Genomic DNA, 23607 nt, shown 5'->3' with positions numbered 1-23607 from the left:
AGAAGCTAAATCAACTTTCACTATAGAGATTTCCAGACCATCACAGCGAAGAGCACTGGATTTTATTTATCCGTTTCTAGTTAGACTGATGTTGTGGAACATCTGACTTACGTGTTTCCTCATAACAAGCTTATAAAAGTTACACTGTTACTACTGACATTGGAGACTCCTTCCCTAAATGTTAAATAAACAACTCCAATCAGATATAGAGTCACTATGATACACTATGGACTCACTACGACACACCATGGTTTTAGTATGACACACTGACACATTAGAGACTCACAATGTCACACTATGGTTTCAGTATGACACTCTATGGACTCACTATGATGCATTATGGACTCACTGTGACACACTAAGGTTTTAGTATGACACACTATAACACATTATGGACTCACAATGTCACACTATGGTTTCAGTATGACACACTATGGACACACTTTGACACATTATGGACTCACTCTGACACACTATGGACTCACTATGACACACTATGGACTCACTATGACACAATGACACGCTATGGACTCACTATGACACATTATGGACTCACTCTGACACACTATGGTTTTAGTATGACACACAGTGACATGCTATGGTCTCACTATGATGCATTATGGACTCACTATGACACACTATATGGTTTCAGAGAGAGACTCACGTGTTTCCTCACAAGCTGTATCGTTACCACTGACACTGGAGACTCCTTCCCTCACTGTAAAATAAACAACTCCAATCAGAAACTGCACACTTATTAATCTATAGAAATCTAAAATAGAAACTTTAACCTTAGAAACAAGCAGATTAACCATTTTAACCAGTACACTGGTGTTCTGTTCCATCACACAAACGACAATGGACTTATAGGAGATTTTCAATCAGTATAAAGAAATTTTTTTTTGGAACTTTTCTATGAATATATCACCGCTAGCTTCATATTAACCTCCACTGTGGAGTGGAACATGACAAAGACACTTGATGACCAACATGGACACAACAAAAACAGGAGAAATTACCCAATCAGAGTGCAGAATTCAGTGGCACTGTGATGTGATAGACTTTAGTTACAGTAGATACAGTCAGGTTCTTGAATACGCTCAAATCTGCCTGTTTTATGAATATCAACATTTTCACAGACACAGAAATATTGTATTATGAGATTTTTATTGAAAAAAACCCCAAATTTAAATGTCAAATTTTATTTAATTTTAATTTAATTTAAATTTAATATTTAATAATTTTAATTTAATTAAATTTTAATTTAATATTTAATTTTGTAATTTTTTTTACATTTTTTTATTTATTTATCCTTTCTATTCTGATTTAAAAAAAAAAATTCTATGAAGCTGATTTGCGACAAATAAAATTAAATTGAACTGAATGATTAATGTTCAGAATAATGATCAATAATTTCTTTTAAAAATTAAGATAAGTTAAAAAAAACATTTCTAAAATGGTTAGGTTTATTTTTCTCATCTTCACATACATTTTGCATTGTCTGGAATTCCATTGTATCCCCTGACTCGTGTCGAGGCAGACGTGACGCCACACACCGGGACGCCTTCGCTCGAACGCATTTCGGAGGAAAATTATCTTCGGCTCGACTCATTTGCAAAGCGATGGAAGTAAAATAGCGCCTTGTCATGGGAGATGAGCATCTCAGCCCCTTCCTTAATAGCCCTGAAGTTGTGAAATTGTCGTGTTTGTTTGCCTCGCTGTAAGGACGTCATTGTTTTGTGCGCGGCTACACAAACGCGTATGCAAATGACACGCCCGGAGAGTCTTTTTTTTTTATCACATTGTCATACCTGCTATTCAGATCCAAGGTGCACTTCTTCCTCTTGGGAGGTTTGTCAGCGCTGCTTAATATCGACGGAGCTAAAAGTTTGTGACAGCTCTACAATTGTGTTCGCTCGGTACGACACCGCGGCTATACGTTACGACACAATGCCGCGACAATGGGACAAAAGCAGACTCTCTCTCTGTCTCTATCTCTCTCTCTCTTTCTCTCTCCTTTTAGCAAATCCGCTTGTTTTCTTTCTTTTGTTCCTTGTGGTTTTTGCTGAGTCAAAGTACACGTCTGTAAAAGGAGGATATAAATACATGCATAAAAAGAAACAACTAGTTGCTGCTTGAACTGCATTATTTTAAAGAATTTGCAACCCTTGTTGCTTTTCTTGTGCTAGATTTCTGTCGAAATTTGCAGCTGTGTTTTGTTTAAAACTCTCTAGACTTAGAGAATAATAATCATAGAATGTTAATAATCATTGAATTTTAATGATATGAAAAACAAGCAAGAGATTTCACTAACAAGGGATTTTCTGATTTCTGGTCCAAATTAGCTCCGCCCATAGCCATGAGCCATGCCCAGTGCTCATTTTTGGTCCAGTTTTAGTGCTTTAAAATATAACCAGCTTTTTGAACGAATGGAGTGGAAGAGGTTGTAAGGTTTGTTAAGAAAACAGCAACAGTTTCTTTCTAATCTCACAAAATAAAAACAAATGTTATTCGAATCCTTTTTTACAAATAAAAGCTACAAATTCAAACCTGCTACCAAAACTTTGACTTTTATACGTTTTTATAAATTGTTCAATTTATTTTTTAAGTGTAAGGTCGTGTCATTATCATGACTTTGTAAACAAAACAAACAAAAATAAAAATAAAAAAATACGGTTTCTCAGTTAAAAGTAGTGGATTAGCCCCGCCCCTTTTCCTTCGAAGGAAACTAATGAAGCTTATGCTATTTGAACAGAAGTGGGTGGAGTCAGCTGGCAGGAAGGAACAAAGGAAGAATTTATACAAGTTTTATAAGTATTGAGAAAGTGTGTGACAAAGAATAATCTTAATTTTCTTTAAAAAAAATGTAATTAACTGTTTTGTGCAAACTGTTTCAAATTTGCAAATATAAAGCATTGCAGATATAAATCGAGCCTAAAAATTAGCCACACCCTCTCTCTCAATCCCACCTCTATTCCTATATTTATTTATTTATTTAATTTGTTTTAATTAATTTTCTTATCTTTTATTTTATATAATTATATATATTTATGAATTTATATTATTTATTTTTATTTATATTTTTTTATTATTTATTTTATTTATTTATTTATTTGTTCATTTATTTATTATTTTATTTTTTATTTTATATAATTGCATATATGTATATATATATATATATGAATAAAATAAAAAATAAAATATATATATATATATATATTTTTTTTTTTTTTTTTTTATTCATTTAATTCATTTATTTAATTTCTGTAAGATTTTTTTTTTTTCAAATTTATTCTATTTTGTTTATTTTTGTTGGTGCAAGGTACAAGATTATTGTTTGAAGAAATATTATTGTTTTGAACTGGTGATAAAAAGGAAGATGAAAAAAAACCCCACAAGAGTAAAAACTGCTGGATGTCAAACGAATGACGGTGATTTTTTCTCAGATTTCATAACCATTTACACATATTTACACAAACATGCACCATGCTGGTTTCCCAAACTGGAAATGCTACGTCTCACACAGATTCACTGGAAATGGCGTGTGTTCTTTCGCTAATACGTATGTTTCCTTTTCTTTGGGTTCATAGCCAGGAAGTTCGAGAGTGGAGAAAATCTGAACATAAGCGGAATAACCCGGGATGCAGCGGGGGATTACGAATGCGGCGCTGAGAACGATATCGCTTCTCCCGACACCAGGACTGTGAAAGTCACCGTCAACTGTAAGTATTTCTCCACCTTTTTGTCCCGATGCTGCACACACACGATAATGTGGGCTTATTTTTATCTCGCCGAGGACAGGGAGCGGGTGGAAATTAGAACAGAATTCATTGTGTGGAAGATTTTTAATATTTAACGAGAGAATCCCCTTTTTTGTCTGAGCCGAGATGATTAATTTCCAGTGAGGAATGGTCTCAGTGTTATAAGGACTCTTCTATTATGCAGGTAATGAGTCTCTCAAAAGTCTGAAAAGACAGTAATGAGCACTGCACGTTTTAATGAATTATACTGACTTTACTCATCACAGCTCGCAGTCAGGATGTGGCTCCGGCGGAACGAAGGGGGACGGACGCGGCGCCATTTTTCTTTTCCGCTTCCCTCTTTTTTGCGGTCACTGGCCTCGTTAATTTCATTGTGTTGATGCCATATGCTGAATCACAGGAAGTGAGAGCGCATAAATCAGACGTTCAGGACTCTCGCGGATCGGTACGTGTGGTGTTGGCTCGTCAAAGCGACACTCCCTTTACTCCCGGTCTATAGAAAGAAAAATGTGCAGGCAGGCACATGGAAATGTCAGCACGTCGAGCTGTGACAGGCCCGGAGTCATAACTCATGTCCCTGCTCCACCCAGTCGATTCTATCAATACGTCCTAATGAGAAACAAAGTGGAAAAGATCAGCAGCTGGGCGCCGATCTCCGAGCGCCAGCTCTTTACTGTAGCCTTTCTTATTCTTCACTTCAATCACGTAGCCTCTGATTTTTCAGCATGTGGCCATATCTGCCTGTAGAACAGTCTGATATGAAGCAAAGCTCCATAGAAAAACTGGTCATATTACCCGTCCATCACTTCGAACAACGCTCGTCCGTCAGAGCAAGTGGCATCAGGCTTTATGTGCTGGGAAAACAGGTGCCGAAACTGGAATTAGACCTGAGGTGTTAGCTTAGCATGTCCTGAAATAAAGGTGTGAGGGAGCACGAGACAGCTCTGTCAAAGCGCATCGGTGTCCTCGCCGACGAGCGATTTCCCACTTTCCCGCTCTCCGCCTCGCTGTGATTCGATCGTACAGGGTAAAATGGAATTCCGGGATTTCTAGCAGTGTCGCTAACAATCCACTAGCTCCTTCTTCTCAATGAGTTAGCTCACAGAGCTGACTAGCTGAGAACTATGTTTCCAATGTAGCATTACTAGCATAAAGAATGTCACTACATTAGCAGCATTAGCTTAATTGCTTATCCCAATGGCAGATAATGTGACTTTGACATTTCCGGGGTTATCGTTGTAATTAAATACACAGCAACATAATCTCATTTGGCTTTAAAAATAATTACATCTTTTTAGGTAAGAGGAGAGCTGACCTCTAGGCTAATTGCGGATTATGGTCGTTAATTGTAAGAAGTAAATATATCGACTGAAAACAAACACCTTATTGTTCGGGTTTAAGCTCTTTTGTTTTTCGTGAAGAACTCTTTTGCTCTTTCCTCACTCTGACTGCTGCAGCTGTGCCCTTAAGCAAGACACTTACCTTGAAAAGTTCCCTAGATGAGAAGGAACATTATATCTTTGAAAATAGATCAGTGACTTCTAGCGCTTTTTCACAGATGCAGCTCAGAGGCTAAAGCCAGTTCTAAAAGTATCTGCACGCTGGACGTGTCAGTTTTTGTTCACTTAAAGCATCATGTCTGATGTAACAACTCAGGACACAAAAACCGAGGGAAAATTTCAAATGTACCCAAAATAAAACGAGACGTATCTTATTATCCAGTGTGTGTCTAGGGGGCCAATACTTTAACTGCTGTACAGATGTTGAGCCTCAGAACACAGATTTTTCCTTCTCTGAATGCACTCAGTAGTCCACTCAGTACTGCACTCAGTAGTCCACTCAGTACTGCACTCAGTAGTCCACTCAGTACTGCACTCAGTAGTCCACTCAGTACTGCACTCAGTAGTCCACTCAGTACTGCACTCAGTAGTCCACTCAGTACTGCACTCAGTAGTCCACTCGCTAGGATGAACAGTGTCATTATAGCACAAACAGTGAAGTCATTTGAGTTGGATAGATGGATGAAAATGTGGGTGGATGGATGATTGGTTGGATTTTGATAGATAGATAGATAGATAGATAGATAGATAGATAGATAGATAGATAGATAGATAGATAGATAGATAGATAGATAGATAGATAGATAGATAGATAGATAGATAGAAGGATGGGTGGGTTTGGGGGGAGGTATGGTTTGAAAGATATTTACTGTAGCTGGATGGATGAGGAGATTTGGATAGATAGATAGATAGATAGATAGATAGATAGATAGATAGATAGATAGATAGATAGATAGATAGATAGATAGATAGATAGATGGGTGAATGGATGGATTGATGGGTATATACTGTAGTTGGATAGTTCTTTACAAGACGTATCTTATTATCCGGTGTGTGTCTAGGGGGCCAATACTTTAACTGCTGTACAGATCTTGAGCCTCAGAACACACATTTTTACTTCTTTGGGTGAACTCAGTAGTCCACTCAGTAGTGCACTCAGTAGGATCTACAGCGTCCTTATGGCACACGAAGTGAAGTAATTTGAGTTCAGATGAAATCTTAAGGAAAAAATATTACATCGAGCAACAAGAATCATTTGTAGTCCTCTGAGGTTCTGCTTTAGGTCCCTGATTATTCTTCCTCGGACGATTTGGACCTAGTTTGCATACTTAATGTTGCTTCTGCACTGATGATGGAGTTATATTTCTGTATCAGTTTGAGCCGAATCAGCAGCAGAGCTATAGATGAATCTAAATGTTCTTCTCCTAAATTCTGATTAGAAAAGAAACATGCTGATGCTGGATGCTGAGTTTAACCACAACAAGGCTGCTAATTTCACCCTAAGGTGCAGTTAGGAAGCTTGGTGTGACCCTTGATGTTTGCCCCGCAGCTCCAGGGTTGGGGATTTTATTTTTTTTGTGTGTATGTGGAGTTTCTATGTTTTTATGTTCTCCTTGTGGAGGTTCTTCTATAACTGCACCTTATTTAACTGCTCTAGAAGATCCCTATTTATAGTTTCTAAGTTAGCTGTGCTTCATCATTCAAGAACTTCCAAAGCAATGCTTCAAACTGCGGCTCTCACTGCATCACAGGGCAGTTACAGAAACCTCTCTGCCCTCTTCCACATACATCAGCTCACAGATAGCTGGTGGCACTTTGATTGACAGTGAGACAGAAGTACAGAGAGATGATGGACACATTCGCTCTCTTAGACTCCTGAACAAGGATAGATGTGGTATTTTCAGGACTGCAGATGCAAGTGCTATATACCTGGATGGATGGATGGATTGGTGGATGGATGGATGGATGGATGGATAGATAGATAGATAGATAGATAGATAGATAGATAGATAGATAGATAGACAGACAGACAGACAGATATGTGAATGGTTGGGAATGAATACATATATAGAGAGATGGATGGATGGATGTAAAGTAAAATATGTAGTTGGATGGTTCTTTGGAGAGATAGATAGATGGTGGGGGGGGTAGATAGATAGATAGATAGATAGATAGATAGATAGATAGATAGATAGATAGATAGATAGATAGATAGATAGATAGATAGATAGATAGATAGATAGATAGATAGATAGATTGATTCTTAAATGGTTGGTAAGATTTGGATGGAAAGATAGTTGGATATAGTTGGATGGATGGATGGACATATAGTTGGATGGATGGATGGATGGATGGATAGATAGATAGATAGATAGATAGATAGATAGATAGATAGATAGATAGATAGATAGATAGATAGATGCATGGTGGTTGATGTGTTTAGCTGTATTGTCGTCATGCTACACACACTTTCTTTCAGCAGCATTAAAGTGGATAAAAACAGAATCTGTGCTGTTATTACAGTCGCTGGCTCGGGTTCATTTAACAAACAAACTAATTAGTAAAATCTTGAGCTTTGCACTTCTCAGCTCCGCGCAGCTGTCGGTTAGCCAGAGCCGCATCCAGAACGTCTCTCAGTCGGCACGCGAACCCTGCGACAAGCCTTCCAGCTTCGCTCTTCTAAACATATAAACAAAACTGTTTAGATCTTTAAGAGGCACAGTACGTGGTGCTGTTTGTCTTTTTACCCGAGCAAAGCGCCAGATGTTTAGCTTCGCCTTCCTGCTCTCATCCGTGCCCTGCGCCGAGCGCCGCCTCTCCTCGCAACACGGGAAATAAATATATAAACCTGACGGATTAGGTGATGTCATGTAGCCGTGCAGATTGTGAGCTTTCAGAGCGAACATAATGCATTTCCATGTCAGAATTCTGACATCCCGGATTAATGCCTACTGTACATCCCTGTGATTTATGTCCAAAAAGGCGTAAATAATTTCCATCAGGATGAAGATCTGTGCTTTTCCCAGGCACGGGCTGATTTCTCCTCGTTATATAAGAAGCATCATTAATACAGGAGTAGGCTTCCAGCTTTAATGGAGCTTAATGGAATAATGTATGAAGCACGTTATTGCCAGCAGAAAGCAAAAACAGATTTTTACAAAAGCTTTTGTGATGTTTGTGTGTAATTATAACGGGGTTTGGAGTTCACCTGTTAGCTGGATAAAATTACACAACAGATGTAAAAGCGCCAAGCTTTGGATTAGTGTAACGGATTAAAGTGAAGAAAAAAAATCACAGTGTACAGTGCAGCCTTTATTCTGTATTCCTTCATATGGCAGGCTTTCATTTTAACGTTTCTATATTTAGATTTGATTTTTGCATTGAATTAAATATGGCTGCGTCTCAATCAGATCCCTAGCTCCCTAGGTAGAGTGAATCAGTACATAGTGTGCATGTGTTGTAACTTCCTCATCACATCAACACAGGGCTTCAAGCAGGATCGTTAAAAGTTCTAATGCTAATTATTTGTGAGCTACAACAACAATAACAAGCTAATTACGTTTGTAAACAAAGTCTTCTGTTCGTCTGCCATTTTTTTTCCCCCGAGTTCAGAAGCTTCAAAAACTATGACATCCAGTGTGTGTTTTGTTAAATGAAAAGCAGTGAACGTACTGAATCCCTGCGTTTGGGTCTGATCTGCTACTGAGGTGATCAAGCTTATGGTGTAGATCCGGGTTTGATCTTCGCCATCGGCGGAGAGCCGTCCCCCGTTTGTTGCAGAGTCGAACTTCGTGAGCATGGATGCTCCCTGGATTTTATGAACCTTCTGGAAGGATTTTGAGTTTGATAGAGAGACCGAACTTGACAGAAAATGTCCAGCTCTCTGAACTGATCAACTTCCCGATTTAATGAACTAGCATTTATATCTATTTAAATCTAGATTTTCCGAATGATCTTTGATCTAAAAATGCCTTGTCTTGGGGGGTATATAGGGCTGGAAAAAAAACTGGTTAGAAACACAGTGAGGGAAAAAAGATTCAGCAAGTGTGAGTAGAAATCACATGAATCACCTGAGAACAGATGAATAAATAATTTAATATTTTTATGAATAACTAGGTTCAATTATTAATTTTGTGGATCACATTTCTTTCTTTTTCTCCAAACATATGGGATGTTTGCAGTTCTAGATCTCTGTCCTTTGGCTTTGTTTAACAGCCACAAATATATATACATATATTGATTCACTTCCTGAGACGAATCAATTCAGAGTCGATTCAAACTGCAAAAAGAATCAAAAGAATCAAGATGAAACATACACCAGGTTTCCACTCAAACACACAAAAAACCCCTCAGCATTGTGCTGTTACAGGAAAATAATCAACTCCAGCGCCTCGTCAAACCGCCCTGTCTGCGGTTATATAAGGTTACGTTGTCAAAATGTTTAACTCCTCACTAATTTAACACCCACCCCAACTCACCGCGTTCCCTTCCAGAGACATGAAGTTACTCGTTCATTTACATTCCCTTCACAGAATCCAGAAAAAGTCAATTAACACTTCATTTTTTTTCTCCTCTCTCGTTCTGTCAGAAAGCACTTTCTATTTTTAGCAGCTGGAAACCTCAAGCTTCAAACAGTTCCACAAGACGCTGGATTAAAATGTATTTTTATTTGTTAACTAAATGAAACGGAGAAGAAAAAGTTGAATGGCGTCTGATATGATAGCTTTCTGACAACGATTTTACATTTGCTTTTCAAAGCATCATTGATTTGAGGAAAATAAGATTTGTTAAAAATTATTAGAGTTTTGGTAGATAGACTTGGCTTGCTGGACTTCTCACATGTGAAATATTTCCCCTGGGTCCTAGTAAACCCCGGGTAAAGGGAATCCTGGGTTTGTGTAGTTGGAGGTTTCACACTGCTCCTCCTTTCCCTGGGGTTATCACTGAATCCTGACTCTTCATCATCTGACCTTTCACACTCTACATTCCTGAACCCGGGATTAATCTTCTTCTCATTTACATATTCATGTATCAACAACCCTGATTGGATAAATCCAGCGTGCGACCACTTTAAATAACGACTCGTCTCACGCTTTCACTTTTATCAGTGAGGAAACAGTTCAGGTCTGAGCTTCTGCACTCCAGCAGGTTCTGTTATCTTTCACAGCTTTATCATCTTTTTTTGCTCTTTTTAAGTTTGTCGTCTATTCCACCAGATGTCCATTCGTACGCTGATATCCGACTTCCGTTAATTTTTCAGCGGGACGTATTTCCCTCTCGCTACGGTATCGCTTCTGTGATGTTCAGTGTTTTGCCGCCTGACTCTATCTACCGAGGCGTTTTTACGCGTTTATAGAGGCGCAGTTCAGGTTCTCTTTGCTAAGTGATTAGCTGTAACATTCTAACAGCGCATCATTTCACACTGTACACGTTTATCACCGCGATCCGGAGTTAGCACTGTAAACACTGCCGTACTGATCCTGCTTCAGAGCAGAGTTTCATAACCCTGGGGCAAAAAGGGTTATAAAACTCTACCCCAGGGATACAAGCGGGGTTCTGAGCGACGAGAACCCGGAGTTCAGTGCAGTCTGAAAAGCTCTATAATGCTAAAAAGATTATTATAGTCTATTATTCTTAGTTTATAAAAATAATGAGGGTGTTATTTTTTCTCCTAGTCAGTCGGTTACAAGCTGCTTTTATTCTGTAGTTTCTTTCTGAACACGGCACATGGAGCAGTTCACGATGAGACGTTTTGATTGTCCACATTAATAACGCTCATGGCTGTTAATTACAGTGCTGTAATACGCCCTGCTTTCTGCTTAATGTGGATGTAGTGGACAAACGTAGGGCGTGACTTCAAATAACATCGACCACTAGAAGTCCTGAAAGACCTGGGTGAACCGAGCCGTCGGAAAAAAAGTCGCATGCGCTGGCAGAGAGCCGTATACGTTTTCATTTTCATCAAGACCCCCATAATTACGGCGGATTGACATTATGAGGCCCCACAGACAAATAATGGATCGTCTTGATTGACCATCTTTACTGCACTGTGCGAAATGGAATCTATTCTTCAATTTGATATGGCAGCAGCTAATTTGTCATATTTACAGAGATTTGTGGCTCCGCACTTAATGATTTCCATTCAGCCGAATACGTTCCTCCCTCGCTCGCTCTTTCTCTACGCGCCTCGCCCTGCCTTTGTTTCTTTCTCGGCTTGACGCTTATTTATAAGGATTGGCCGTATTAGAGGAGGAACATGATGTTATTCTTGAATAGTAAATGGAAATCTTAATGAATTAATAAATCTTGGCTGCTCAAGCCAGCGCTGGCGGACACGACGCCGCAAAAAGAGCTGGAGACGGGCGTAAAACCTCCCGTTTCTCTGTTTGTAAGCTGATAAGTCAGGGACTGATGAGTCCATTACTACGTCCGGGCAGAAAAACCCTTGCCGGACCTGAGCAGGCCGGAGAGGTGGAGTATTAATTGGTCCTTGCGTTTAAAACAAACAAATGTTCATTGGACTGGTTTTTTTTTTGTTTAATTTAAGTTGCTAAATAAATCTGTTCTTTGCCAGGAAACGGACCAATTAATCATTTAATGTGTCCAGACGCAGATGGACACGCGGTGCTGAAGCTAATTAAGGGTTAGCGAACATGGACTTGCAAATACTGTAGCCATCAGAGTGACATTTAAAGACCAAACAAAGGGAATTAGATTAAAATATAATTTCTGTTTAATCATTAGTCCAGGACCTTTTGCCATGCAGGAATCCAGCGTGTCATCGTCAAGCATCTAATAAGCTCATATTCCTTCTGAGGTGGATTTGTAATATCGACATTTTTCAATCAAACGCTTCGTGTTCGTTAATAATCACATTGGACATGATGTCTAGAGATCATTTACACACTACTCCTTTAATTAACATTCATACAGCTTGATCAAAGTTTATCAGATCATAAAATATATATTTTACATATTTTGAGATGGATGGATGGATGGATGGATGGATGGATGGATGGATGGATGGATGGATAGATAGATAGACAGACAGACAGACAGACAGACAGACAGACAGACAGACAGATAGATAGATAGATAGATAGATAGATAGAGAGCATATAGACAGGCAGACAGACAGATAGATAGATAGATAGATAGATAGATAGATAGATAGATAGATAGATAGATAGATAGATAGATAGATAGATAGATAGATAGATAGGTTCTTAAATGGTTGGTAAGATTTGGATGGAAAGATAGTTGGATAGAAGTTTAAAAACAAAGTTAGTTAATATTAAAATTAAATGTTAAAATAAAATAATATTAATATATAATTAACATTTAATGATTACTTATTTTTATTATTATTGATTATCTAATTAGTATTTTCTTTATTAATTATTATCGAATAATAAATCTGAATATATCTTGTGGTTTTTTATTAATCCTATAGCAAGGGTGATTTTTAGAAAAGCAGTGAAAAAAATCAATTTTTAATCAGGATTAAATAATTGATTAAATAAATAAAGGATTTTCATTGATTGTCTGTGAACGTCGTTATTATAAATGGATGATGAAATGCATGATGTCATTACTAATCTGTAATGCTGTCCAGGGTGTACCCCTGCCTTTCATCCAATGTGTGCTGGGATAGACTCCAGCAGATCCCCGTGACCCTGATTAGGAATAAAGCGGGTATAGAAAATGGATGGATGGATGGATGGATGGATTGATGTTATAGATTGTGATTATAATCTCTCAGAGAAATCCACAGAGGTGAAATCCAGGCTGTTTTGTAGTCAGTGTGTGTGATGTGACACGTCCATTTTTTAATCATATAAATTTTTTTTAATAAACTGACTTCTTAAAACATTTTTTAAGTTTTTTAAAATTTGTTTGTAAAATTTTTAAGTTTCTGATTTTTTTTTTGCTCGAAGCAAATTTGAATTTTTCATTAGAAATATGTTTTGAGTTTTTTAGTCAAATCTGAATTCCCTTTTTTTTTTGCTTTTTTTACCAGAACTACATTTTTAAATCAAAGCAAATTTGAGATTTTTATTTTTCACATTTAACAAATGTGGGTTTCTTCAGTTGAACTAAATTTAAGATTTTTTTTTAAATCAAAATTTTCCAGGATTTTTTTTTCAAAAGAAATTAATTTCTTTTTTTTTCTTAATCAAAAAGTTTTTTTAATTAAAAAAATTTATACTAAATTTTCCCAAAAAAAGTTTGAGGGGTTTTTTTTTCAGTCAAATCAAAGTTTCAGTTTTTTTATATAAAAGTTTCTGATTTTTAAAATCAATCAAATTGAAGTTTGAGCTTTTAAGTCAATTTTTTTAATTGACCTTTATTTTAATTGAGATTTTAATTAAGATCATACAGAGTTTCCATGTTTTTGCAATCAGAGGTTTTTCATCAGAGCTCAGTTTTAGTTTTCTTTATTGAAAAGTTTTTAAATGTAAAGCAAGTTTTATTTATTTATTTATTTATTTTTTCAGAGAGTTTTTCCATGTCATATCTCATTAGAAGTGAGTTTTTACATTTTCAGTTGCAGGATTGTTCTGATCTGAGTGTCAGAGTTTTAGAGGAAGCAGATACACAGATACATTTAGAGTTTATTGAAGTGAAATGAAACCAAATTAGTTTTTAAATAGAACAAATTTTTCAGGATTTTTTTTATTTTGTGAATAATACGAAACCAGATCCAAATTTTTAAGTTTCTTTTTTTTTTTAATTTTCTTCTTGTTCATTTTCTTCTTCTTGTTTTTCTTCTTGTTTTTCTTCTTGTTTTTCTTCTTCTTCTTCTTCTTCTTCTTCTTCTTCTTCTTCTTCTTCTTCTTTCACTTTTTCATCATTAACATTATCTTCTTCTTTTTCTTCTTTTATTGTTCTTCAACTTTTTCATCATCATCATCTTCATCATCTTCTTTTTCTTCTTCTTCCACTTTTCTTCAACATTATCATCACCTTTTTCTTTTTCCACTTTTTCTTCATCATCATCCTCTTTTTCTTCATCTTTTTCTTCTTCTTCTTCTACTTATTCATCGTCATATTCTCCTCCTCCTTCTTCTTCTTCTTCTTGTTTTTCTTCTTCTCCTTCTCCTCCTTCTTCTTTTTCTTCTTCTTCTTCTTCTTCTTCTTCTTCTTCTTCTTCTTCTTCTTCTTCCACTTAATCATTGTCATTTGCTCCTCCTCCTCTTCTTCTTCTTCTTCTTCTTCTGAGGGTTAAACGTCTTTGTGATCAGGTTTTAATAGCTCCAGCAGTAAACCCAGCAGCACACTTAGTGTTTTTTTCTTCTTTTCTCTTTCTCTAAACAGCGTGGTTGTTATTTCCAGACCCTCCATCTGGTGGAACTTTGGGAAGTTGCTAATGATTTACAGTTGCACTCTGCTGTTATGGAGGCTGTAAATGACTTGGCTTCTAGAGCTTTTTAATGTTTTCACACTGCTGCTTTGCATTAGCTAATCCTGTCGCGTGCTGCCAAAAATGATGACGCTTTAAAGTAGCAGTATAATTTAATCAGGCAACTCAGTGATGAATTTGCATTTAAGACGGAATTACTTTCCTTGGCGTCTTGGATTTGTGGGAATGGATTGTTTTCTCTGTTTAAGAGACTACAGAATTGTACGCAAATATATAATCCTTCTCTTGTGATACTGTATAATCTCTGTTAAGTATGCTCTTATTGCGAGTCTGACACTGCTGCTTCCACCGCACGCTTTATTCAGTGAATCAGACCGAAATGGGATTTTTATTCTGTCTAAACGTACGACAAGCAGCAGAACCCCGAATCAGCAAACCGTCTCCAGCTGCGAGATTTGCTAAGGCTTGAAAGAAGACATTTAGAGTAAAAAAAAGAGATTTAGCAGGTAGCTCTAATTATCCTGACAAGAAAATACAGCAAATAAATAAATAAATAAAAATTAGATAGAATTTAAGAATAATTTAAAATAAACCTTATATTTAATGTTTTTTAAGCTGACATTTTATTTATTTTTTTGAATATATATATATATATATATATATATATATATATATAATATAATTTATAATTAAAATTATTATATATATATACATATACACTATATTGCCTATATTCACTAGTATTCGCTCACCTGCCTTGACTCGCATATGAACTTAAGTGACATCCCATTCCTAATCCATAGGGTTCAATATGACGTCGGTCCACCCTTTGCAGCTATAACAGCTTCAACTCTTCTGGGAAGGCTGTCCACAAGGTTTAGGAGTGTGTTTATGGGAATTTTTGACCATTCTTCCAGAAGCGCATTTGTGAGGTCACACACTGATGTTGGACGAGAAGGTCTGGCTCTCAGTCTCCGCTCTAATTCATCCCAAAGGTGTTCTATCGGGTTGAGGTCAGGACTCTGTGCAGGCCAGTCAAGTTCATCCACACCAGACTCAGTCATCCATGTCTTTATGGACCTTGCTTTGTGCACTGGTGCACAGTCATGTTGGAAGAGGAAGGGGCCAGCTCCAAACTGTTCCCACAAAGTTGGGAGCATGGAATTGTCCAAAATGTCTTGGTATGCTGAAGCATTCAGAGTTCCTTTCACTGGAACTAAGGGGCCAAGCCCAGCTCCTGAAAAACAACCCCACACCATAATCCCCCCTCCACCAAACTTTACACTTGGCACAATGCAGTCAGACAAGTACCGTTCTCCTGGCAACCGCCAAACCCAGACTCGTCCATCAGATTGCCAGATGGAGAAGCGCGATTGGTCACTCCAGAGAACGCGTCTCCACTGCTCTAGAGTCCAGTGGCGGCGTGCTTTACACCACTGCATCCGACGCTTTGCATTGCACTTGGTGATGTATGGCTTGGATGCAGCTGCTCGGCCATGGAAACCCATTCCATGAAGCTCTCTGTGCACTGTTCTTGAGCTAATCTGAAGGCCACATGAAGTTTGGAGGTCTGTAGCGATGGACTCTGCAGAAAGTTGGTGACCTCTTCGCACTATGCGCCTCAGCATCCGCTGACCCCGCTCCGTCAGTTTACGTGGCCTACCACTTGGTGGCTGAGTTGCTGTCGTTCCCAAACACTTCCACGTTCTTATAATACAGCTGACAGTTGACTGTGGAATATTTAGGAGCGAGGAAATTTCACGACTGGATTTGTTGCACAGGTGGCATCCTATCACAGTTCCACGCTGGAATTCACTGAGCTCCTGAGAGCGACCCATTCTTTCACAAATGTTTGTAAAAACAGTCTGCATGCCTAGGTGCTTGATTTTATACACCTGTGGCCATGGAAGTGATTGGAACACCTGATTCTGATTATTTCAATTTCGATTCTGCAATTATGTTCACTGTTTTTTAAGCTGACGTTTTATTTATTATTTTTAAGTGAATGAATGAATGAATGAATAAATAAATAAATAAATACATAAATAATAATTTATATATATATATATATATATATATATATATATATATATATATATATATATATATTTTATATATATTTATTTTTATTTATATTTTTCTTCTTCTTCTTCTTGTCAGGATAAATCGAGCTACATTTTATTTTATTTTATTTTTTCAGAACTAGTTCAACTTTCTCTATGTGTCCTGTGTTGCTGGTTACCTCATTTTCTGGTTTATTGCTAAAAAAAGAAAATAATCCCACAAAAATTACATCCTTTATATTAATCTTTTTATTTCTTTTTTTTCATTTCTTTTCTAGCTTCATCTTTTCAACACAAAAATGTCTTTCATTTTGACTTAACAGTTTTAGTTGCATTGTTGCTCCATGTCTTTATTTGCTATTTATTTATATTTAGTGAATTCTTGATTTTGATTGGTCGGAGGGTGTTGATTTATTTTCTGCAGTAGAATCAAGAGAATAAATTTATACAACCTGCAGTGACTTTAGAACATGGGTTGTTCATCCTGGGACTGTGTAAATGATAAAAATTAAATTAATAAATGAACAGAGTGTAATAAACTAACAAAAAATTAAGTATGAATAGAAATAATAAGTAATATGACGTAATTTTATGTTAAATCTATTAACAGTAAGCACTACAGAGTGGAAGGCGGTGTACTGATGTATTAACACGCCCGTTCTGATAAGGTAGCATTTCCATAGTAACGGCTTGTTACTATAAACTTCACATAAACCGATTTAAAACAGAATTATATTAAGAACAGGAAGTTGTTTTGTGGCTGTTTCACAACATTTAATATAACTAAAAATGGATAAAAAAAGTCTAACAAAATTAAATAAAGAAAGAATTGGAATTAGAGGAATAAAAAGAAAAATAATCACGTTTTTTATTTTATTTTATATTATATTATTTTATTTTATTTTTCTATAGCCGCACAACCCCGAGTGTTTTATTCCTGACTTATCTACTAGCCTGTGATTTTTTTATTTTTTTTCCGGATCGTTTCTCCTTCCTGAAGAGACTTGTAAAAGACGTCAGAAAAAATTAGTTTAACTTGACAGCTTCACTTTAAGTCTTTTAGATTTCGGCAGATAAACAGATTAAACTGACAAATCAGTCTGAATTTGCCGTGTTTTATCTCCTGGTCTCATGGTAAGAAGTTGGCCTTGTTAAAGATTACAGGAGTGAAAGATGAAATGAGTTAAAACATCAAATGTCAGGGTTTTATTTGTTTAACTCGTGCACTCGCAGGCTTGAATGCAGGTTTGGGAAGGGTTCGAAATGAAGATGGGTTTAATCTTAAATTTGTTAAATGGTTGATGAATTTATAACCTCAGATCTAATCTCATATTTGTGTTACCTTTTCATATAAAAGTGATGCCTGAGCATAGATTTATTTAAATATTTAAAAAGGACATTTTTTATATAATAAAACTTTTTATAAATAATCCTACCTTATTATATTATATTATATTATATTATATTATATTATATTATATTATATTATATTATATTATATTATATTATATTATATTACATTAAATGTGTAAATATTTCTGCTTATCTAGTTGTAATTATTTGTATTTATTTTGTTTTAATTTCCCTTTAACTTCCTGCTCAAATTTCATTCAAATTTCAAATTCATTCAGAGCAGCGAGCTGAAATCTCGGACCTTGGGAAAGTAAACTGATCAGCATGCCTGAACGGGTGATAAATATTTTGACTCCACTTTCAGCCAGAATGTCACCTCATGTGCCAAATGTTTGAGGTAAACAAGGAGCGCTATTTCCGCTCTCCAGTGAAGGGTGACTTTCAGAAAGCCGAGTTCTCCGGGCCAGGTTCAGGCCGCTCGGTTTCCCGTGATCACGGCAGCCTCGTGAAGAATTTAGGCCACTGGTTAATTCATTAGAGGAATAAACACAGGGCCTCCTGCACTGCATGACACCATGACTCGATGGCTACTTTTCTGGCTTGTTTTCGGAAATGTCTAGCGTTAACGACACTTCGGATGTATCAGAGCCGGATTTATTCCCGGACACGGAGGTTCGGGGTTTTAACCTGCTCATTTCGGCTGCAGAACTCGGTCAGATAACCAGCTTAATGTACACAAATTGACCGGTTTGGACATTTTCACCTTCCTGCTGCGGTCATTTTGTGCTAGTGAAGGATGTGGTGTGAGGACGGCGGAGTTACCGTTCTCACAGGAAGTTGATTCTTTTCTTTTAACAGCATTTCTGATGTGTTTTATTTCTCTTTTTTTTATTAACCTCTTCTAATTAATTTGCAGACAATTACACTTTACGGTGTATTAAAGCACAAGACTTTTTTTATTGAGATTTAATGTTGTGAAACCGCAAAGCGCAAAAACTCTTCTGTCCTAAAAATGTCATGACAACGTGACTCGAAACAAATTCCATTTTAATCAGTTCAATCAATTGATGCTGTTTTAATTTCTTCTTGTAAACTCTGCCCAGTGTAGACGTACAGGACGTACGGTACCGTTTCCATAGTAACGGCACATTTGCAGGGATTCGTATGGCGGACGCGTCACATAAAGCGATTTAAAACAGCGTGTGATTGGTGATGGGGGTTAGTTATCTAACATTTCTGGAAGGAGTCTCCAGTGTCAGTGCTGTGAACCAGTCGGAGGTGAAGCTGTACCTTTTGTCATATTCATTTTAAGAAAGAAAAACAGGACAAGGTGAGGGAAAGACTGTTTACAGCTGCTGTTATGTGATTAAGAACAGGAAGTTGTTTCGAGGCTGTTTCACGACATGGACTGTAACTGGAAATGGATAAAAAGTCTAACAGAATGAATTAAATAAATAAAGATTGGGAAGCAGTGGAAGTTTGCTTTTGTATTAGAGGAACTCTTACTCTAACTCTTATGATCCATGTTAAGTAGCCGTGTTTATGTTGGCTTTTGCTAGCAATAAAACTACCATTTCTAATTCTATGGTACTAGAAACAGTGCTCATCTCTGATTGGTCAAAGAAATGGCGCTAGAAACAGTGCTCATCTCTGATTGGTCAAAGAAATGGCGCTAGAAACAGTGCTCATCTCTGATTGGTCAAAGAAATGGAGCTAGAAACAGTGCTCATCTCTGATTGGTCAAAGAAATGGAGCTAGAAACAGTGCTCATCTCTGATTGGTCAAAGAAATGGAGCTAGAAACAGTGCTCATCTCTGATTGGTCAAAGAAATGGAGCTAGAAACAGTGCTCATCTCTGATTGGTCAAAAGTGTTCAGAGAATCGTTCAGATTATTTAGGAGATTTGAATTTGGAAAGTTTTTTCTGAATTTCTGTAAATCTGCTTTGTGACGAAGTCTGGTGTTAAAAGCGCTATGCAAATAAAACTGAATTGAATGGAATTTGTTTAGAGTCACATGATCCATGTTAAGGCCCTTGCTCAGGGGCCCAGCAGTGGCAGCTTTTAGTGCTCCTGGGATTCGAACTCAAAACCTTCTACTCAGTAATAACACCTTACCCACTGAGCTACCACGTCTGATTCAGTATGCCAAGTACCACGCTTCTTGCATTGAATCTGCGTCATTTTGAAAAAATTGCAAGCTCAGGATCAGAATATTGCGGGAATGTGCTTGATTTTGCGTTAATTTCTGCGAACACGAAACAGGAGGGACTGATCAGCGTAGTGTGATCAGCAAAAATGAGCGTAGTGCGTCATGATTTGCAAACAAATTGAGCAAAAGGTGTGTACGTGTACTCGGTGCTCGCTCAAGTGAAGTGAAGTGCTAATATTTACGCTGTTCTTTAATGTCCCTGCTTTGACATTGTGTTTAAACTTGTTTCGATGAGTTTATTTGTCTCACAGGAAGACTTCCTGCTCTTGATATTTCTACTCTGCCGCCTGTTTTGCTGTTTTCATCATTAACGGAAAAACATCCAGTCATCTCGTGTCGTCTGTTCATTAGAGCGGCGAGGTACACGACGTCTCATAACATCACGTCGTATCATGTCAGTATCGAAACGTTCATATGACAACGTGTAAAATGACAGACGCTCAGCATCGGTGAGCGTCTCTTGCGGATGTTAATACCCCTGTGTAAACTGCTTGATGTATTATTCCTCAGATTCTCGTACTACATTCTGTGGTATACCATAATGCATTTCTGCTGGCTTTTTGGCCTGTTTCGATGATAGAAATGCTCAGAGGACTCTTAAAGTGGGCCGGGTCTGGTAGCGGGAGTCGCTCGTCACGAATTAAAAAGAGCAAAAACTTCTAATACATATGGCAAAACTTCATCCACGCTGCGTTCGTCTTCCGTCCAGCAATTTTCAAGCTGTCCCCGAAGAGCGTGCAGAGAAGAAATAATGAAAATAATCTGTTTAAAATCCAGGCTTTGAGGCACAGATGGAGGCTTGAGAGGAGCCAGGGAAACATCGAGAGTCTTCTAATGTGAAATAAGACGCTTCTTTAAGTGCTGGAAAGAGAGTAGCAAAGAGACGAGCTGTACAGTACTGTATTTTTTATTATTTTTTTTTTAAACAGCACTTTGTTTTTCCTCTGCATTGCATCGCTATTGCGTCGTGTTGCATTATCCACCTTCTCTTACACACCTTCATGGTACTGTGAAAAAAAACTACACCATCTGTCATGGACCTGACACTAAAAACGCACCGAAAGGCGTCTTATGGACTTCATTTTAAATGTTTAATCTCTGCATTGTGAGTACTAAAAGTCTATAGACTTCCAGCGCTGTTTAGCGGTGATGAAACGGGTGAGCGTTTAGCGCCGCCTGCTTAAATCTCTCTGTATTTAGAGCATATTTTAAATGCGAGAAAAATCACTTTAACAAGACGCGTTTGTTCGGCATCACGACCCCTGAGCGGGACGACAGCTGATCTTTTTAAAAATCCCATGGTTAGCAAACACACACTAGCCTGTAGCCACGCAAAACCTGAGACCAGTGTTCGTAGGGCTACATGACACCTACATAAGCCCTTTATGACACCTGTTGATATGTCTACATACTGATAAAATAATATGCACTGTTATACAATATGTCTACAAACTGATATTCTGAGAAACATTGTCATAAATACTTCTTAAGTTATAATGAATTGACATAAGATGCCACAGCTTGGTGCTTACTTAAGGTTTTGTTATAACACCATAATGCCTCACCTATACAAATGTCATAACAACCGACAAAGTAGCAAAGTGTACCTCTGGTATATCCTGCCATATTCATGTTTATGAGATTTCTATGAATACGTACACATAATATATGATGACTGTCACCTGTCATAACCACTGCTTTAGGTTGATATAGGTTATTTTTTTGGCAAAAGGGTGTTTTAGAATTGGCTGTAGTTGACATAAGGTTGTTATAACAATTCCCATCCTGATCTAGGTTTGTACATCATGAAAGCTGATTTTCTAGCCGTTATATCTGGTATATGAAGGGCTATTCATGCTCATGTGAGTTTTATGACCACTTATAAGATACAATGCAGGAGTCTGCATAAGCTCTTCATGCCTTCTGACATACAGATATAAATATTTATTAATTCCTATTGACACATATCAACTGCAAGAAATACTGTTTTAGGTTGAAATAAGATTGTTATAATACCATATGTCATGTCAAAAGATTTTGTGTCTCTGTGTTTGTATGGTACAATGTTGCTTTCCTTTTCTGACATAAGGTCATTATAACACTAACTGATGTGAATATAGCACTGTATGTCAGATATATCCTGCTCTATTCCTGCTTATAAGATCTCTATTCATACCCATAGCATTGTCATGGAAATCAGTTCTGTATATTTTGTCACTTGCACAAAGCACCTCCCATTTTCCTGCTTATAAGATTGTCTCGAGGACTTATAACCCCCTAATGAAAGTGTTATGTATATTATTTTGGCATCACTACTATGTCACAGTGACTTAGCAGGTAAACTGTTATAACACAAGCCAGTATGGACAATGTCACAACCTTATGTCATTTGGCTCAGATGTACATCTTTTAGCAATGCAAAAATAAATGAAATCATTCTGTATGCTAGCTGACCCCTGCTGGAATAAGCCTTTATAAACAACTATGTAGGATTATGTCAGTTTTAGTAGGAGCAGGTTTCATGAAGCCCTCTAAGTAAAGCTGTGTAGAGAGAATTCAGAAATAAATAGTCTGAACACAGCCTCGCACCTCCACGACTCGCAGGTGATTTTCAAACGCTCGGTCGTCTGGAATATAAATGCACCTGACTGAAATTCAGACATTGCAAGCAATTTAACGCTAGCCAGTAAGACATAACGTGAATCTCTCTCTCTCTCTCTCTCTCTCTCTCTCTCTGCCGAAGAAAGCAGAATCACCCCGGTTGTTTTCGGTTATTTTCTGTTCTATTTTTATTATCATCTCTTCGAGTCTGTTCAGGATTTGTCAGCTTCTGCATTTATGTGATCTGAATGTGATTCCTGAATTATTTTCCTCTGTGGCACCTGCGGACGCAAATCTGATAATGTAGCTCGGTGTACATCTGCCATATTGGGCTTATTGCTGTCATAAATAATATGTTAAGCTGACATAAGGTTCTTATAGCACTTTCCAGGCAGATTCCCATGATAGCTGATTTTACAGCTCGGTGTTCGTCTGATATACCTACATAATCATTCACCACGGCTTACTGCAGGAGTCATCGGCTATCGTGAATACTGCTTTAATCTGATATAGCTTGACATAACTTGACATAAGGTTGTTATAGCACTTTCTAGGCTGATTCATATGACAGCTGATTTCGCAGCTCGTAATGCGTCTGATACACTTAAATAAAAAATTTCCCACGGCTTTCTGCAGTAGCCATCGGCTATCATGAATACTGCTTTAATCTGATATAGCTTGACATAACTTGACATAAGGTTGTTATAGCACTTTCTAGGCTGATTCCCATGACAGCTGATTTTACAGCTCGTGTACGTCTGATACACTTAAATAAAAAATTTCCCACGGCTTTCTGCAGTAGCCATCGGCTATCATGAATACTGCTTTAATCTGATATAGCTTGACATAACTTGACATAAGGTTGTTATAGCACTTTCTAGGCTGATTCATATGACAGCTGATTTCGCAGCTCGG

At 37.3% G+C, this 23607-nt stretch overlaps 1 protein-coding gene across 3 annotated transcripts in view; it reads left to right on the top strand.

Moving 5' to 3' along the window:
- negr1 (neuronal growth regulator 1) overlaps window positions 1–23607 on the top strand; it is a 186279-nt gene that overhangs the window by 93837 nt on the left and 68835 nt on the right. For all 3 annotated transcript variants that reach the window (XM_058402881.1, XM_058402882.1, XM_058402883.1), the window contains exon 4: window positions 3591–3722. In XM_058402881.1, coding sequence (XP_058258864.1) covers window positions 3591–3722 — 132 coding nt within the window. The remainder of the gene's footprint in view (window positions 1–3590; window positions 3723–23607) is intronic.

Source organism: Hemibagrus wyckioides, linkage group LG11, assembly GCF_019097595.1.
Source record: "Hemibagrus wyckioides isolate EC202008001 linkage group LG11, SWU_Hwy_1.0, whole genome shotgun sequence".
Lineage (NCBI taxonomy): Eukaryota > Metazoa > Chordata > Actinopteri > Siluriformes > Bagridae > Hemibagrus > Hemibagrus wyckioides.
Note: the sequence above shows the minus strand (reverse complement) of the source record. Positions and strands in the feature narration are given on the sequence as shown.